This window comes from Trichomonascus vanleenenianus, assembly GCF_965637985.1.
Source record: "Trichomonascus vanleenenianus strain CLIB 3782 genome assembly, contig: TRVA0_031S, whole genome shotgun sequence".
NCBI classification, from domain to species: Eukaryota; Fungi; Ascomycota; class Dipodascomycetes; order Dipodascales; family Trichomonascaceae; genus Blastobotrys; species Blastobotrys vanleenenianus.
The window spans coordinates 150,054-168,147 of record NW_027481856.1 but is presented as its reverse complement, the minus strand read 5'-3'; the positions used below and the strand labels follow the sequence as shown (position 1 = coordinate 168,147).

At 49.0% G+C, this 18,094-nt stretch overlaps 7 protein-coding genes across 7 annotated transcripts; 2 read left to right on the top strand and 5 right to left on the bottom strand.

Moving 5' to 3' along the window:
• Nucleotides 1-608: 608 nt before the first annotated feature.
• On the bottom strand, nt 609-2,265 carry YRB30 (Yrb30p; the record flags this gene model as incomplete). Its single annotated transcript, XM_076686009.1, has 2 exons — nt 609-2,183; nt 2,245-2,265. 2 exons carry the CDS (start codon nt 2,263-2,265, stop codon nt 609-611), a joined length of 1,596 nt encoding a protein of 531 aa, XP_076539824.1.
• A 523-nt stretch (nt 2,266-2,788) lies between these two features.
• On the top strand, nt 2,789-4,891 carry SUP35 (translation termination factor GTPase eRF3; the record flags this gene model as incomplete). The annotated part of the gene is made up of 1 exon (XM_076686008.1): nt 2,789-4,891. The coding sequence occupies one exon, from the start codon at nt 2,789-2,791 to the stop codon at nt 4,889-4,891; it is 2,103 nt and encodes a 700-aa protein (XP_076539823.1).
• Nucleotides 4,892-6,688: 1,797 nt separating this feature from the next.
• On the top strand, nt 6,689-7,537 carry TRVA0_031S01662 (uncharacterized protein; the record flags this gene model as incomplete). The annotated part of the gene is made up of 1 exon (XM_076686007.1): nt 6,689-7,537. One exon carries the CDS (start codon nt 6,689-6,691, stop codon nt 7,535-7,537), a length of 849 nt encoding a protein of 282 aa, XP_076539822.1.
• A 612-nt stretch (nt 7,538-8,149) lies between these two features.
• On the bottom strand, nt 8,150-8,809 carry RHO1 (Rho family GTPase RHO1; the record flags this gene model as incomplete). Its single annotated transcript, XM_076686006.1, has 2 exons — nt 8,150-8,655; nt 8,719-8,809. The coding sequence occupies 2 exons, from the start codon at nt 8,807-8,809 to the stop codon at nt 8,150-8,152; spliced, it is 597 nt and encodes a 198-aa protein (XP_076539821.1).
• Nucleotides 8,810-10,757: 1,948 nt separating this feature from the next.
• TRVA0_031S01618 (uncharacterized protein) lies at nt 10,758-12,329 on the bottom strand (the record flags this gene model as incomplete). The annotated part of the gene is made up of 1 exon (XM_076686005.1): nt 10,758-12,329. One exon carries the CDS (start codon nt 12,327-12,329, stop codon nt 10,758-10,760), a length of 1,572 nt encoding a protein of 523 aa, XP_076539820.1.
• Nucleotides 12,330-12,863: 534 nt separating this feature from the next.
• On the bottom strand, nt 12,864-14,141 carry TRVA0_031S01596 (uncharacterized protein; the record flags this gene model as incomplete). The annotated part of the gene is made up of 1 exon (XM_076686004.1): nt 12,864-14,141. The coding sequence occupies one exon, from the start codon at nt 14,139-14,141 to the stop codon at nt 12,864-12,866; it is 1,278 nt and encodes a 425-aa protein (XP_076539819.1).
• Nucleotides 14,142-14,491: 350 nt separating this feature from the next.
• On the bottom strand, nt 14,492-17,008 carry TRVA0_031S01574 (uncharacterized protein; the record flags this gene model as incomplete). The annotated part of the gene is made up of 1 exon (XM_076686003.1): nt 14,492-17,008. The coding sequence occupies one exon, from the start codon at nt 17,006-17,008 to the stop codon at nt 14,492-14,494; it is 2,517 nt and encodes an 838-aa protein (XP_076539818.1).
• Between the last annotated feature and the right edge of the window lie 1,086 nt (nt 17,009-18,094).

Here is an 18,094-nt window from a genome sequence, read left to right as displayed (position 1 = left end):
ACCGGCTTGTTACCGTCCAATATAGCATTGTTAGACTAGGCTTAGTTACCATCCACTACGGGGGTTTGGGGGCAGAGCCCTACAGGAGCTCGAGGGCTGGCCCTCGAATGCAGACCCAGCTTATTACCGGTTAATAGTAATTCCCAAACATCATATTGACGGGGATGTCATGGTTAATAAAAGTGCTATTTGATTTGCCGACTTCAAGATTGGCAATTGATTAAACTGATAAAAGGTGGCCAGATTATCTCCCAGCTTTGCAACGGGTAACCTAATTGGAATGTCTTCCACCAAGCAATAATCGTGCATAATATGTTTCAATAAATCATTGATCATGTAGCGCGTGTTTCATCAAGCTATTGATCGTGTAGAGTGCGTTTCATCAAGGCATTGTGTAGAAAGTGTTTCAACCAGCTGTTAATTGTGTAGAATATTGTACAATAAACTATCGATTCGTGTGGAATGCTGTACAGTAAACCATTGATTCGTGTAGAAAGTCGTTCAGTAAGCTATAGATCTGTGTACCAACATAGTCCTCCAATAAGCTATTGGTTCGAATAGACCGTTGCTAAACAAGCTATTGACGTTTCCAACAAGTAACTAATAGGCTACTTCTTTTTATTCTTCAACGGGCTGTCGGCATAACTGCTGTCAAGCACCTTTTTCAACAGCGACGGATTCTTGCTCAGTCTATCACGCTCCCACGGAGTCATGGGCAACGCATTGTCGCCACTACTATTCCCACCACCAGTCGCAGGCGCCCCGAGATCCATAGCCGGCTTAGGTGGCGGCGTGGCCGGTGTCGAAACGAGCCGTCGAGACTCCCTTCGCCCTCGTCTTCGCCGCACAGAAGAAGACGGCGTAGAGACGGGCGAAGAAGCACCACCCAAATTGGATGCCGACGGAGCAGCTGCCGAAGCGTGATGGTTTTCATCCCGCAGGTAGAGCGAGATACGCTCGTCGGTTATCTCGTATATTGACATTTGGTCATTGGTCTGCAGCGCCGAGAGCCGCACTAGGTACTCCAGCAGGGACAATGACGGTACCTGCTCGGAGAGAGACAGCGCATCTAACCGCTCCTGTACACGGTCCAGCGACGACGGTGATTCGGACTCTGACTCAGTGTCCGACTCTGACTCGCTATCATCACTGAGCGGTGACTCCTGCGAGTCACCATCATCATATAACTCTAAAGCTAGCCATTCAATGTGTCCCAGTTCATCCACTACTACGGCGCCCGCGTGATCATACGGCTGTCTGAGGCGACTTTTCTGCGAATTGAAGATGGTATTGAGCTTGAGAACCAGAACGGGGCTCTGGGAGTCCTCAATCTCAAGAAGTCGTCCAGACGCCGAGAAAAAGAGCCGAGTCACCGAGCAGACATCAACAACTCGCTTGGATACTGTTTCATGCTTGTCGTGGTATCGTCCGTCATCCAGATCTTCTTCAATTGTAAGCTCGTAGTTGTACCGGTCAAACTTATTCTCACAGGGAGCCCGCCACAGCTTGACGCTACATTTGGCAAACTCCTCCTTCCAGGTAATATCTCCAGCTGCTGTAGTGTGAGAATCCCGTGCAGTACCGTAGAATATACTGTATAGCTTAAGGATAAAGGTTGGGCCAATTTGCAGGTTGCTTTTACGTGACTTGTTTTCAAACTCGGTGTCTCCCTTGGAGAGATAATTCGCCGCTTGCAACAGACGTCCTGGAGAGACCGAATCGGGCAGATTAGAGGACAGATTTGCTCCAGACGTGGTCAGAGCAAGCGAGATAAGCGGGATGGCCTCTTCAATTCGAAACAGGAGGTTCCCGATATACGCCTCCACCTGCTTTACCACCGCCTGGTTGGAGTCATTGACGGTTCGCCTGCCGGAAAGCAAAATCTCCTCGTTAATGGACTCGATTTTCTTTTCAAATTCGTCAATATCAGCCTTGAGCTCCTGCGTCAGCTCCAGAGTCGAGGAGAGTGAAGTATTACCCCGCGCAGAAATCAGCTCTATAAGGTCAATGGCCGGAGTTATAATCGTAATCTTTGTCTGCAACCGCGACTTGATTATTGCGAGGTTGTTTTTCTTTTCATCTTCAGGCAGTTTATCCAAAAACTTGCCCAGAGTTTTGATGGCATAGCTTGAGGCAATAGATATGCCTGATCTGATGGCAAACGTCACCGCCTGGGACCCGGCCTACAAAGCACAACTACAATTAACACGAATTCTCCTCCATAGTACTCTTTTCTTCACTTACTTTAGCCAATAAATCCTCCATTAACTGTTAGATCAACCTGTCCTCTGCGATAAACTTGGTGGGGTCCATCATGTGCGGTCCCAAAGCCGGGTAACTTATTATCACCAACACAACCTGCATTCTACTCGGCACACAAAATGTACTCGTTTGGTGTTTGTTACCTGGGGGCCAGCCCCCAAACCCCCGTAGCTCGGCTTCGCCGAGGAATTGTAGACCTCTGTAAAGTCTTATCTCCGCGAAGCGGAGCCCTCAGGGGGGTTTGGGGGGACTGGTCCCCCCATGAACACTCTCGGCTACAACTGACTTACGGGCCAGCCTCCAAACCCCCGTAGTGGCCATTGAACAACTTAGAGCACCATTCCATCACTTTTGGAGCAATTCCATAGACCGTTAGCGGCTGAGGTCGAAATTAGGGCGAATTAATAACAAACGGCTGAGAGTTTAATTCACCAGGGTCGCGCTCGCAAGTGGAAAAAAATTGAAATTTGGCGGGCGACAGCCAAACCCACCATTCGACCAGAGCGTATTTCGATCCACGAGAATCATGTCAGAAGAGGACAAGCTCGCTCAGAACTTCCAGCAGAACGCCAACATTGGCGGCGGGAGCCAAAATAGCAACAACTATGGCCAGTACAACTTCCAGCCGGGCCAGTCCTTCCAGCCAGGGCAGTCGTTCCAGCCTGGGCAGTACTTCCAGAACCCATACGGCCAGTACGGCCAGCAACAGGGCGGGTACAGCCAGTACGGACAGCAGGGCGGTTACCAGCAGCAGTACAACCAGTACGGTGGCGGGTACTACCAGCAGGGTTACCAACAGGGTTACCAGCAGAACTACCAGGAGGAAGAGGAGAAGACTATGACCCTTGAGGAGTTCCAGAAGAAGAAGACGAGCTTCCCACCTCCTCCAGGGCAGACCAAGAAGACTGATATCCGAATCGGAGACAGCAAGCCCAAGACTGAGATCCGAATCGGCGCCTCTAAGCCAAAGACTGAGATCCGAATCGGATCGTCTAAGCCAAAGACCGAGATCCGAATTGGCTCTCCAGCCCCAAAAGCTGAGGAATCCAAGAAGGAAGAGCCTAAGAAGGATGAAGAGCCTAAGAAGGAAGAGCCAAAGACGGAGGAGCCTAAGAAGGAGGAGCCTAAGCCAGAGGAGAAGAAGGTTGAGAGCGCGGCTGCCAGTAAGGCGAGTACTCCAAAGCCATCTGCTTCTGCTGCTGCCTCCGCTGGTGTGTCCAAGGCCGCCTCAGAGGAGCCAATCGGTGTTGAGGCCATCATTAAGGAGCAGGAAGAACTTGATAAGGAAGCGGTTAGCAGTCTGTTTGGCGGCGAGGACGCCAAGGACCATTTGTCGATTATTTTCATGGGTCACGTCGATGCCGGCAAGTCGACCATGGGTGGTAAGATCATGGTGCTGACCAACTCGGTGGACAAGCGAATCGTAGACAAGTACGAAAGGGAGGCGAAGGAGGCTGGCCGACAGGGCTGGTACCTGTCGTGGCTTATGGACACTAACACGGAGGAGCGAGAGCAGGGTAAGACCGTCGAGGTCGGCCGACAGGTGTTTGAAACCGAGAAGCGACGATACACCATTCTCGACGCTCCGGGCCACAAGATGTACGTGCCAAGCATGATTGGCGGTGCTTCGCAGGCCGATGTGGGTATTCTGGTCATTTCGGCGCGAAAGGGCGAGTACGAGACTGGTTTCGAGCGAGGCGGTCAGACCCGAGAGCACGCCGTGCTGGCCAAGACCCAGGGTGTCGACCGGCTCATTGTGGCTATCAACAAGATGGACGACCCGACCGTGCAGTGGTCCAAGGAGCGATACGATGAGTGTGTTAAGAACCTTACCGCCTACCTCAAGGGCCTGGGTTACAACCCAAAGACCGACATCTTCTTCATGCCTGTTTCGGGCTACACTGGTGCCGGTCTCAAGGACCGCATTCCAAAGGACAAGGCTCCGTGGTACGATGGCCCATCTCTGCTTGATTACCTGGATAACATTGAGATGAGCGATCGACGAATCCACGCTCCATTCATGCTGCCGGTTTCCAACAAGACTAAGGACCTGGGTACCATTGTCGAGGGCAAGATCGAGTCTGGCCACATCAAGAAGAACGATAAGCTCATTCTCATGCCTAACAAGATTCCTGTAGAGGTCTCTACCGTGTACAGCGAGACCGAGACTGAGGTCCCAGGTGCCGTATGTGGTGAGCAGGTTCGATTGCGAATCAAGGGTGTTGAGGAGGAGGACGTCCAGATTGGTAATGTGCTGACTAGCACCAAGGCCCCTATTCAGGCCGTGACCAAGTTCGAGGCCCAGGTCGCCATTGTTGAGCTCAAGTCGCTCATCACCAAGGGCTACACCTGTGTAATGCATGTCCACACTGCCGTCGAGGAGGTTACCCTTGCTGGTCTCATGGAGAAGCTTAACACCAAGAAGAAGGGTGCTGCTCCGGCTGATGCTGATGCCAAGCCAAAGCGACCACGATTCGCTCAGAAGGGTGACCGATTGGTGGTTCGATTCAAGGCTGCTGCTCCTGTTTGCGTTGAGACCTTTGAGAAGTACCCACAGCTGGGTCGATTCACTCTTCGAGACCAGGGTCAGACCATCGCCATTGGTAAGATCACCAAGATCTTTGGCTAATTTAAAAAAATTTTAATCTTTTATTTTAATAGATTTTATGCTACGACTGATATCTTTATTCTACTGCTAAGCTGATTTATTTATATATACAGCCGAACAGAAACGATTCAACGGTATTTGGCCTGTGGTTTTCAGGCAATCGATGCGATTGAGGAAGACAATCGGCCGTTTTGTGACGCCATTCCTTACCCAGCTTCTCACAGGGTCTTCCACTAATTTTCATGTATAGATTTGTTGAACCTCATTATTTTATTAGATTTATTCAACTGTTAAGCAGATTCATTTCTACGGGTTCATTGAATACACAAAACCTCGTTGACAGTTACCGACAACGGGCGGCTGAAAAGGAGACTACCGGTACACCAGGCGAGTACAAGCCACAGTCCAATCAATAGTAACTACAATTAAAAGGCCTGCAGTCAGGTACTCGAGATCTAATGATAACGTATACAATGCTAGAAATGAATGATGGCATGCATCTTATTTTTTGTACATTTAAAAGTAATGATCTTGGTGGTAAGGCGTTTTTCGTGTAGCGATCGGGAATACCCCTGGACATGATTACATATCGGGCTTCATTTCAGGAACGATCCTGCACACTACGCGAACATCTACTACTGTAGAACCATAGGCGCATGGTTATTACCGGTACAATGTACTACAATATCCTAACATTTTTTACTCTTCTTCAGCTTCTGTGTACCCACGGTATTCGAAATCTGCCTGACAGTTCGGTAACTTGTAGATCCATTCTCAGACCAGCTTTGTAGAGCTCCTGTAATGGGACGATCTTATTTAAAATGAACGTATAGCTTAGCGTACGGCGTAAGGGGTACATGTTCCTGGGATGCATGCCATGCTATGACGCTGATGTCAAATTATCGCTTCGCAGTCGCTAGTGAGGTACATGCTGTCGCAATGATGCCGCACCTGAAAAATAATTTTAATGAAATAAGGGCTCTAGGAATTTAAGTAAGAATATGCTGATCAAAGCAGTTTGGTTATACTACTAGTACTAATGCCACAATCCCGGTCTACTGTCACTGCGCGGATCTTGGAGTGCCGATTTAGAATCGTAAGTCCTCTCCACATCTCTGAATAAAATTCCTTTCGTCACAGTTGATTATAATTATGGAGTAGCGTCGAGGAGAGTACTATTCTTATAATAATGGTTGCCAATCTATACTACTGTACTTTGATATTTAGTCGGTACGACGGAGCACTTGGAGATATTTACATTGTGGTGCGGTTTACAAATTGTGATTTGAACTGCCTTATTCCATATCTATAATTCCACGCATAAAATCGATCTTCCAGTAGGGGCCTGATCTGACAGCTGCCATGGAATTGTCGATCAGTACTAAAATGACCCTAAAGCTCTGTTACATGTGAAGTGAAGTATGAAGAAAATGTAGCCAAAGGGGAGGTAGAACTGTACCTGAACATTCCTATTCAAACGATCTTCTGGGAAGGAATCGATACTACTGTAATTGATATGAGGGGTGATGCCATGGAATGTCTATCAATAACGAATTCCCCACTGTTACATTAAGGGGAGTACTGTAACCAAAGACAGGGTACTACCGCACATGAGCATTCCTATTGACAGTGTAGATGGATCAATTAACAACCAATGAGGCCATTCATAGATTATCAATTCCTCTTCTAACAAATTGTATCTATGGAAGGCAAGAATAAACATTATAAGTAGTGCTGACACCCCTGTCTGAAGTAGTGTATCAAATAGCAAGAATCAATACAATTGGCACAAATATACCCCTGCTTTAATAATAGAACATGATTGCCACCCTTCGTTTCCTAGCTTTCGCATCTGCGGTAGTTTCATCAGCGCTTGCCGGCTGTGCGTGCCGAACTTCCCACGGTATCTGCGGACCTGGTCACGGATCTCCCCTCGGCCATGTCGCGACGGTCGACTTCAACTATACCGGCGAAGGTGGTCCACTTAACTGGTACGGACTCAACGAAACGGCCAATTATCTCTGTGCCAAGGGCAAGAACCAATCGCCAATCCCAATTGACGAGTCAATTCCTTATGTGGCTGACAACTCTAAAGTCGTTATGTCTGTTCCAGACACCAAGTCGGCTCGGCTCGAGAATATTGGCGATGTCGTGCAGGTAGTCACTGATGGTACACTCTGCGTTAATGGCGATACATACAATCTGGCCCAGTTCCACTTCCATACTCCGTCTGAGCACCGAGTTGACTTGGAGTATTCGCCCATGGAAAATCACTGGGTCTTCGAGAACAGTCAGAAAAAGATTGCTGTAGTCACTTTCCTGTTCGAGCTTTCCCCGACTGGTGAGTCTGTCGAGCTGTTTGACGATGTCTTCTTCAACCTCAATGGTGCGGCCACCCCAGGCGACTACACTCTTACGCCACCTCTGTGCTTCCAGCAAGTGTTGGACCATTTCCACAACAACCCGATTTACACCTACACTGGTTCACTCACCACTCCACCATGCACCGAGGGTGTCCAGTGGTATATCAGCAAGGTCCCATTCCCACTTGATGTGTGCACTTACAACAAAGTCAAGAAGGTATTGAAGTTCAACTCGCGGGTCACTCAGAACTTCCTTGGCCATGAGAATCTTCTTTCTTTGGCAGCTTCTGAATTGAATGCGTAATTGCCTTTTTTGTTTGGTTACTGTAGTAAAGTTGCCCATCGGGCTAATTAATGACTATGTCTTTGGATGTCTAATACAATGACTATTGGAGATAGAAGTATTCGTAACGAGACTACCTTCGAATTGTTGGAGGCCGTGATCAGCTATAGTCTGTGTAGTATAGGGTGCAATTAACAAACTCAGTTGTCTTTAGCAGCCATGAGTTACCGGTAGTAATCATCAATTGCCATATACAGTACTCACAAAGTTGCTTTGGTACACTCAACAGTTACTCAGGATACAGAGGAAGAAAGAAGCAAGCACCAAGGATTTGGAAACAAGAGTAACTGAGGATTTATTGAGGATTCGGAGGATTTAAGAAAACAGTTACTGAACGGAGGCTGAAAGAAACAGTAGAATACGAAGAAAATCAACCGATATATAACCTAAAAACACACATCTAACACACAATAAAAAAAGACCACATTAAGGCAGTAGTTTATCATAATATATAGGGGAATATATATATGAAGGAGGATGAGGGGAATGTAATAATAGTGGCAAAATAATAGTAGCAGCGCGTATCAAGGGATTAAAAAATGAGAGAGGGACAGATTAATAAAAAAAACCAATTTAAAGAATGATGCATCGCTTCTTCTTTTCCTTATCCTTAACCATAAGGGCTGCTCTGGTGGCATGCTCAAACACCTCTCGCACACCCTCCTGGGTTCGGGCCGAGCACTCCAAGTACTTAATGGCACCAATCTTCTGCGCAACAGCCTGGCCCTCCTCTGGAGTGACTGGTCGCTGCGAGGTTCGTCGCAGGTCCTCAATGGTCTTGGGGTCGTTTCGCAAGTCCTTCTTGCAGCCGACGAGGATGATTGGAATCCCCTGGCAGAAATGCAACACCTCCGAAATCCACTTCTCCTGCACGTTGTCGAGCGAGTCTGGAGAGTCAATCGCGAAGCAAATCAAAATGACGTTCGAGTCTGGGTACGAGAGCGGTCGCAGCCGGTCGTAGTCCTCCTGGCCAGCAGTATCCCAGAGCGCCAATTCCACCCGTCGGCCGTCAACCTCGACATCAGACACGTAGTTCTCAAACACAGTTGGCACGTAGACCTCCGGGAAGGTGCCCTTGCCTATTCACAATCCGGTTAGCCCCCGATAAACCGCACCAAACCCACGCTTCTGTTAACACTTACTAAACACAATCAGCAGGCACGTCTTGCCGCACGAACCGTCTCCCACAATGACGAGCTTTCGGCGGGTATCGCTTCGGTTCATACTACTCATTTTTCAACAGTCGAATCTCACAATTTTACGCAGCGCGTTGCGGTCTTTTATCGACGGGTTGTGAGGGTGTAGAGTTGGAAAGGGAGAGAATATTTAGGAAGGGGGGCAGGAGGGGGGGGAACGGAAAGGAAAGCGTGTCTGTGTGTATGTGTGGGTGGTTTTGGCCGCACACCCCAGGAGGCAAAAAAATAGCCACACACCTGAAAAGACAACACCAAAACACGCTAAAAAAAGATACAATTTATTCTTGGATTTTCTACTTTTATTTACGCCATCTTTCGACCAATGAAGTGCTCTTTCCCGACGATTCTTTAGTCTCTTCATCCGCGTCCCTTTTTTTTTTTTTTTGGGTTTCGTCTCTGCCGCCTTTTTTTCAGGGCAGTGTTTCGTGCTGGAATATTCAACGCGGTAATCCCAGGCACGCACACCCCTTGCCGACCCCCCCTGAACGCTGATGAGCCCATCCCGCATTTCAACACTGCCTTCCTTGATACACATGAAGGAGCCCCCTTATAGTAACAGGGTGTGGGGTTTTGTCGTGATAGCCGAGTGTGAGCGATCAATTGGATTTGGTGGTTGTTCTATTGTGTAACTGATAGGTGTGGAAAATGTAGATCTCTCCGCGAAGCGGAGCCGCAAGGGGGTTTGAGGGACTGGTCCCCCCATTACAACCGAAGCTTTAGTAATACATGTACATTAGTCTGATATACATATGTACCCGGATAATAAGTATGTACCTAGATAATAAAAAGTCGCCTTATGTAGCGGTAGTTGTGGTATGTTAGAGTGAACCAGATGATGAAATGGATTGAATCAATTGATGACGTTGGGGCATGTGGGGTACCTTACAGTGCTGCAAGGTTATCTGGTAGGCGAGTTAGCTGTTTTGTAGGAAGGTTCTTCTCAACGATTACGAGGCTATTATACAGAGTAACACCTTGCCGCTGGTATTCGAAATCCACAGCCGAGAGGCATCAGTGTTTGTTACTCGTTTCCTACTGGTAGCACAGTAGTAGTATTACAGGGCCAATGCACTATCAATGAATGCTGTAACTGTGAAGCACATTAAAATGTACTGTTGTATCACCTAGCTGCATCGAACCTGGGACAGGTCAACTACGCATCACGAAATAAGCATTGCCTGACCTGTATCCAAACCTCCACGAAGCGGAGCCCCAAGGGGGGTTTGGGGGGACTGGTCCCCCCATCAGTACAGTCGAGCGTTTTCGAGGGCCAGCCCTCGAGCTCCCGTAGCTGGGGGCCAGCCCCCAGACCCCCGTATCATGCGTCCTGACAACGTTACCATTTTTTTGTTACGCTGTAACAAACTCCCAACCTGTAACAACCCCCTGCTACGTTGCGTAACAATTAGGTACCCCGCCAACAGCTGAAATCTCCGCTGGAAGCCCCAAGGGGAGCTTTGCGCCATTATGGTTGAAATACTCGTGTATGTGATGTGTTCCAACTAGACGGTTGATTGGACTATTTGCTACAGGAATGGATGTTCATATCCTCTCTTTAGACATATCGCTTATCTTGAATATCAAACGCCTGTACTTAGAGACATCTCACTAGTGTACCGTGACTTTTACTACAATGCATTCGCTTATCTCGTAACCTTTTAGTGCAACGCACTTCGCTTATCTCTGAACGAATAAATAATAGTAGCAGACTTGGCGTTCATCACCATCAATTCCTTGTGACGGGGGTTTGGGGGCAGAGCCCCCTACTACGGGAGCTCGAGGGCTGGCCCTCGAATACGTCATCTCTGATAAACACATTCTTGAATAATGTAGGATCAAAAAGCCTGGAATAGTGGTCTAAGATTAATTACATAGGCATATTGTATTTAATTAATTAACCAATGTGAACATTAGTAACTCCCTAGGCGGCCCTGCTCACATCCACTTCAGTAAGCGTTACCGGCGACGACAGCAGGAGGAATTAGTTAACCAATGTGTACGTTAGTAACTCCCTCGGTGGTCTGGTTCACCTCCGCTTCAGTAGCGTTAACGGCGGCGACAGCAGGAGGAACTGGCTCCTGAGCAGCGTTAAGAGGAGCCCCACCAGTAGGAGGATACGAAGGAGGAGCCCCGGTAGTAGGAGGAGCTGGCTCGACCGGAACAGCCGCTTTAACATCCGCTGGGGCACCAATGGTAGCAGGAGGAGCTTCACCAATAGTACCTGGAATAGGGGCAGCGCCCTCACTGGTAGGAGAAGTTGGTGGAGAGCTCAGAGAACCGCCGGTAGTAGTAGTAGTAATACCAGTAGCCTGCCGAAGCGCGTCATACCACTGCGACATCTCATCAAAGGTAGCCGCCTTGAAGGTGTAACTGTGCGAGCCCAACGTAGTCTTGGAGGCAGTCTTGCCCGAGATCTGGAACTTGGCCTTGCCAGAGTCCGGAGTAGACGCAGGACCCAGCGACGCCTCGGGAATATACATAGACCACTCGGGGTTGGGGTCCTGGACGTGGTCGCGCGACTTGAACGCGTGGAGCCATCGCGCTTGGGTCAGCACGAAGTAGCTCGAGTCATAGGATCGCGAGATCTTGCCCTTTCGCTGGAGAATGCCTTCCATGAGCGGGACCGTAGACTCGTGGCCGTCATTGGCGAAAGTAATACCAGAAATGTCCCGCTTGGTCTGGCTGCCTGGCACAAGATTGGCGCCCTGCTTCTCCGTAAACAGTTCCCACTCGTGGTCCTCCTGGATGTTGTTGAAGCTCGCGGAGATGGAATCAAACGCCTCCATGTGCAAAGAGGACCAGTCGTGCTGGACATCCTTGAGCACGCCCATCGTCTGCTGGATGACCTGTACAATGTGTCGCTCCAACGTCTGGAAGTTCTTCTGCGAAGACTGGACAGCGTCCAATTGCGTATTCTCCTTAGTCAACAGGTCCTCCACGGTGCTCAGAGTGCTACGGTGCAGCACGTACGGGTCATTCTTGGCGTCGACCTTGTGGCCGCCGCTTGCAGAGGACGCGTAGTGGCCCAAATTCTCGACCTGCTTCTGCGTAGCGGCCTTGGCCTTCTCCACCTCCTTGAGGCCCTTGACAGAACTGCTCTTGAGGCCCTTCATGTGCTTCTCAATGTCGCCCTTGAGCGTTTCGAGCTGGGGACCAACCGACGACTTGAGCGACTTTTCCACCTCCAGCGACTTATTGTATAGAACCTCAGTCTTGGACCTCAGGTTCTCAAAGCTCTCAGCAATGCCGGTCTGGGACACATCTTCCAAAGGCGGCTGCTGGCCTTCGACCGGCGAGGTTGGTGGCGACGTGGTTCGCGACGCACCGCTGGCAAAGTCGAACTTTGGCGCATCGGCAATTGACTTGCGGGCCTTTTCAAGCCCGGACGTCACGCTCTTCTGCGTCGAGAGCTGCGTGTCCAAAAAGTCCTGCAAAATCGAAACCGCATGCTTCCAATTATCCAACCGGGCCACCAGGATGTTCGTGGGCTCTGGCGTATAGATGCCCAGAATGTCCTCCTTGCCTGGAACACCCGTAGACGAAGCTACTCGACTCATTTATAATATAGCTAATTAAACAAAAAGCAGCCTAAACTTGGTCCGATCCAATTGAATTCCAACGGATCAAACTCAGAGTTCCAAAAAAAAGATTTACAGATAACAACGGCAGTCGCGATCAGGAGAGGAGGAATGGCACCATCTATATACGCGCCCCAGCCGCCCTTGTCAGCTGGACCGGTCGCTAGGGCAAAAGCAAGTGCCCGCATAGGCCGCCCCAGAAGCGCGTTGCTTGCCTGCCTATGGAGAGGTCTCAAATTTTAATTTCGACCTAAGGGGACCCAATGACCATGCAGACCAGGGGAGATCTTCGACAGGGGGAGAGGGGGGATCCCGCAAAGGAGCCCCTCCCTGCGGACCAAATTACGCGTCAGGACATATCTGTCGATTCAATTCGACTAATCTGGTTACCCTTTGCGGACAGTTGTTCCATACATCTGGACCGATTGGTGTTTTGGTTGCTTGTAAACGTTGCTCTGGGCCCTAAAAGTGAGCACAGCAGTTTTATTTTTTATTTTTTTCCCTTTGGCGTGCTTACTGCAACAGGGTTGGAAACTCGCTGCATATGGACAGGTATAGAGTCCAGTCAATATGCCACGTCCGGACGCCTACGGCGATGGGTACGCGGATGCCGGCGCTCTCAAGGAACATAATGCTGAACAATGCAGCCTGGAGGCGTGCAAATGTCTGGACGAGTTTTGGGGTAATAAGCTGTGACTGAGATATACGCAGAACCGGCTCTTCTTCTGTTAGGTCATCGTCAAACGCAGTGGTGAGATATTTCCGCACAATTGGTTCAAAGTTAGAGATGCCTCCACGGGTTTCAGTCACCTCTCGGACCAGCTCACTAATTAAGCCTTCTCGGTCGGAAAGTGCGTCCCAGTACTCTTCTTCATAATCATAGTTTAATGGATCATCTTCAGGCCGCTCATCCAAGAAGATATCCAGAGGCTTACAGGCAAAAGAGGACCCCACGCGGTAGTACTCCTTGACCTTGTTTGCTTTCGGGGCTCTGAGCCGGCGAATAATCGCCGTGTATGCCCATGACCGATAGAGCCTGCCCACCTCGAACGCTGGCGCCATGGAAACCACTTCTTTGATCACGGGCATGTAGCTGACGAGGCTGCCGAACTGCATCATACCATTAGCGAATTCGTGGACCCGAGGCACCAGGCATTCTGGCCCCAGGATGCTCTCGCGGACGTGCTTTGGCGGGTCGCGGCGATGGCATACGTTGACGAGACTGAGAGTAGTTTTTTGGCTTAGAGTGACCCCTTCAATAAGCGGTGGCTCAGAGGTGAAGTCAGCGCCCCGTAGGTTTACCAGTCGTACGTCCTGCGGGGTGAATTTGTATGCGTAAAAGTCAGAGTCGCTGCTAAGTACAACCACGTTGGGGCCCGTAACGTCGGCGGCCACTGCTTCGTCGGCTTCATCAGCGACGAATTTGAGTAGATCTAGGTCTGTTTTGTACTCTTCATATAAAAGCTGATAGAGCATTGTAGAGGCAAAACTCGGCCGAAATACGCGATTGCGCTCAGAGATTGCCGTTCTGCTACGCTGGTCCCTGATGCCGTACTTCTCTTCTGGTAGAAATCCGTCAAAATATACCCGTACGCGGCGTGGAGACAGTTTGAGTATTCCTTCTATCACCTCGATAGCGTGGTCTCTAAATAATTTGTACGACCCATACTCGGGCATCACCCCGGGCTTGATAGCGTCATCGCAGATATAATATGCGAGAGAGGGTCCATCTATAATAATGTCACAATCTTTGAGGTCCTTGGGGTCGATCCTAACGATCAGCCCTTTCATACGACTTGTCAGACCCCGGATACCCATATTGATTTCGTGATCCCCGATAACGGTGAAATTTTCAAAATACCATACGAAACAGCGGTACCGTATAAATACATCTCCGTGAAATATACTGTTATTTCAAAAAGATATTAAAAAATATCAGCAGATCACCTGCTTTATTATCCCACCGGTACTGGTACCAGCAGCTTTTATCGTCAATCTCAGACTGAGTTTGAAAAGTGTCTGGTATAAGCACAAAACGTCAACTGTGAGCACTACCGGCAATACCAACCAATCGTACTAAGTCGCGAATAATAAAGTAAACCAAATTATTAAAATGAATAAATAATTATGTAGGATAGAGTTTAAGAACCCTCCTTGAATCGAAGTTTATGCCCTTTCTTATCTGCGTTTTTCTTTGAAACGACCATATCCACCCAAGATCCGTCAAGCTGTGCCTGGTTCTCTGTCTCCGCGGTGCCTCCATTGGCTCTGGCAATGGCCTTCTTGAGCATCCTGTGCCACTTCTGCTTATCCTTGTTCCCGTCAGCAAGGAAGTTAATGGTCTGGTCACTGAACTCGACGCGGAACATGTTGGGGTCGTAAAATGCACTTGGGTCCTCTGAGTACTCGACAATACGCCTGGCCTTTTTCAGATCAAATGTCATCCGAACTTGGCGTGTCTCTTCATGCTGTGCTCGTAACTCAGAGCCAGAAAGCTGGAACCATCGTCGCCGCCATACCGAGCAGTCTCCACCTTCCTGGGACAGGAACCCGTTCATTGACACCGCAGGAGGCGGCGGAGGCGGCGGCCTATTGGCAGCCTCCTTGAGAATGTCCATGCAACCATTGAGCGACTTGGGCATCTTCTCGTCTGCATATGCCTTGGGGATGTAAAGCATAGTCACTTGGAGCCCGGCGATACGATACACTCCAGTCAGTGCGCTCGACCCGTCCTTAGCCTTTGTCCACTCATTGTAACACGAAAGAGTGTAATTTTGCGGAGAACCAAAGATGTCATCCTCAACCTGAGACTCGGTAATGTAGACTCGCGCGAACTCTTTCTGCGGACCAATAACCGATCGCCAGGGATCTTGCGGGAGGGGGGACTTGGAAGATTTAGCACCAATTGGACGAGTAATTCGGCGAGTGGCCTCCGGAGATGCAGTGTCAGCCCCGGCCAGCTTCTTCTCCTGCTCAACAGCCATCTCTTGCATCTTCTCTTCTCTTTTCTTCTTTGGCAAAGTGAAGATGTTAAATCGGCTCTTCTTCTTCGGAGAAGCTGGAGGAGTTGTCAATCCTGGTGATGACGATGTAGCCATTTCCGGGCTCTCGCGCAGCGACTCGGCCTTCTTGGCTGCCTTCTTCGCGCTCTTTTTAGTCTCTGGCAGACTGACAGGATCCATATGCGCATTGAGCGTGAGAATGAGCTGCAAGTCTTCTCCAACGACAAGTTCAAACTCTTGGTTGATCGGGTGGAACTTGTTGGCCGTGAAATTCATCGGGAAGGTTGTTACGCATTGAAGCCCATTATCCAGGGTAATGGTGAATTTGGGGTTCCTTGACTGGTCAATTGGCATCTTGACATCTCTTAGTCCTAGAATCCTCAGGAAGAGTCTACCTCGATCAGCCTTATCTACCGGTTTTGTTGGCGTTTTCGGTTTGGTCTCTACCTCGTCCTCTTCCTCCTCTTCTACTTCACTCTCTTCTTCCTTTACAGCAGGCTCCTCCTTTGGCTGTTCTACCTTCTCTGGCTCATTTAAGCTCTTTAACGTCGATGACCCAGAGGAGTTCAAAGAATTCTGGTCAGGTGAAGGGGGCTGCTGTAATGGTGGTCGCGGTGGTGGTGGCTGTTGATGTTGAGGCATAGCGTTAACAGTCGCAGGTTCTTCGAATACAAACTTAGACTTCTTAGGCCTTTCGACAATGAACTCAACAAATTCGGTAGAACTGGTTGATTCTGGAGTGAGAAACTCAACGATATGAGGCGCACTTGGCTGCTTTCCAATCTTCGCCAGGTTTCTCGCGGTCTTGAGCTTCTCAAATAGGTTCCTAGACTGGCTAGGCTTATGCTCAAGAGTGGTAGTTTGAGAAGTGATTGTGTTCTTCCTTTTCAACTCAGATTCGGTTTGTTTACCACCATGCGGCTTTGACGATCTCCGCAGATCTTCAGGTGCATGCGACGAGTCGTATGCCGCTGTGGATTCCAACGCGCTCTGGCTTGGAGAAGGGAAGGATCCAAAGAGAGATTGGTGGAGGTCTGATGAGCTAATGTTTACGCTGAGATAGTTGACGCGATCGTCTTCCGTGACGATCATGGACTGAACTTTTCTTCTCCGCGTTTCAAAATCAGCTGGGGGTTTATCCTGGGGGCTCTTTAGCGTAGGAGTGGACCCTATCGACGCCATCTCCATGCTGGATCCCGAAACCGATCCTGAGGAGGTACGCCCGCTAACCAACCGCTTATACTCCCTTGTGTTGTACTTCCCATTCTCGTAGGTCTGAATGTCAATGGTCTGATTCGCGATCTGGTCCTTAAGCAGCTCCAATTCGTCATCGGTATTCTCGCCCAGGTTAATCGACTTCTGAATCGATTCGACTGTGTAAACGCTGCTCTGCTGGCTCGCTCCACTGGCGTTGCGCGGGTACTCGCGGGAGACAATTACGGCGCTCTCTGGTCGCCTCAGGAGGTCGGTGCTACTGTTCGCCTTGGGCAATGCCTGGCCGAACTTAACACTTCCGGTTGACATATCGCTATCTCGCTCGTGGTACCAAAGCTTCCGATCGAGGACCCAATCAGACCCGTCGCTGTTTTGTATGCTGAGAGGATTCTTGCGGATATTATACGTCGAATCCACAGAATATGTTCGCTGCTGCGTCATTGCGGAATCCTTGCAGGGAAGGCTGAAGGCACAGGAAGCGCGTTTACTATTGGGAGGGTCAGATGTTTATAGTACAGTAGTAATGTACTGTAGTCTGGAAACTCGACCCTTTCGTACCGAATACTTGCAGGAATCCACAGGCACTTCTAGACTGGATCGATGTATTCAATTGTACTTTTAGTCGATTCCTCAATGGCTTTATGAGATAGGGCCAGGTTTGATAATGTTTGTATGACAATAACAATAATATATATGCGCGTTTAGGTGCTCACACACACATGAGCGAAACGCGGGTGTATTGTACCTCCTTGGCCCACTCCGCATTGGTATGTTTTGATATTGTATGTACTACAGTGCGTACATATGCTCTACTGCAGGTATTTGTTTACACCTAGCTGAAAACGGAAATTTGTTTGCAACGCGAAAACCGTTTTGTTGATCCAACGCGTCTTTTGTAAACAAACAATTATTTGTGTATCGATCTTTGGAATTTGGAATGAGGTAGCACACCGAGGGCGCGTGTGCTCTACTACACTACCTACAGTAGATGGATGGAAAGGCACCCACTACATACAACAATTTCACCTTACTGTGCACGTACGTAGTACTGTAGAAGAGGCATGGTTGCTAAAAAGGGGGGCTCTTGCCTCATTGCCATATCCCTGACAACTGCGGGAAAATTGGCAGCAAAATGAGGGGTCACACCAATATGTGCACAATTAGCCATTAATTATATGCAAGTTATCCTCTTAAATTTTGGTCAAATAGCATACCGTTAAATGAACGAAAAATATTCCGGCTCCCCCGAATACGAGTTCGGTCTGGGCCAATAATAAAAACGACCCATCTCTTAGAACTTTAATCAAGACTCTAAATATGTGAAACCTCCCATCTGATGGCCAGCTGATCTTATATGAACCCTATGACTTCATAGTGGGAAGTGGCTGGACAGGTTTGAGGCTTTTACCAGCCATTGAGTTTTTAAGCCATTTTTGTCTCGCAAAGCCGGCACTCCTATGCAGCGCACAAGAGCAAGCCTCGCGTTACGTGGTACGTAGTGTTCATCCGCTAAAGTGCCATAACCAG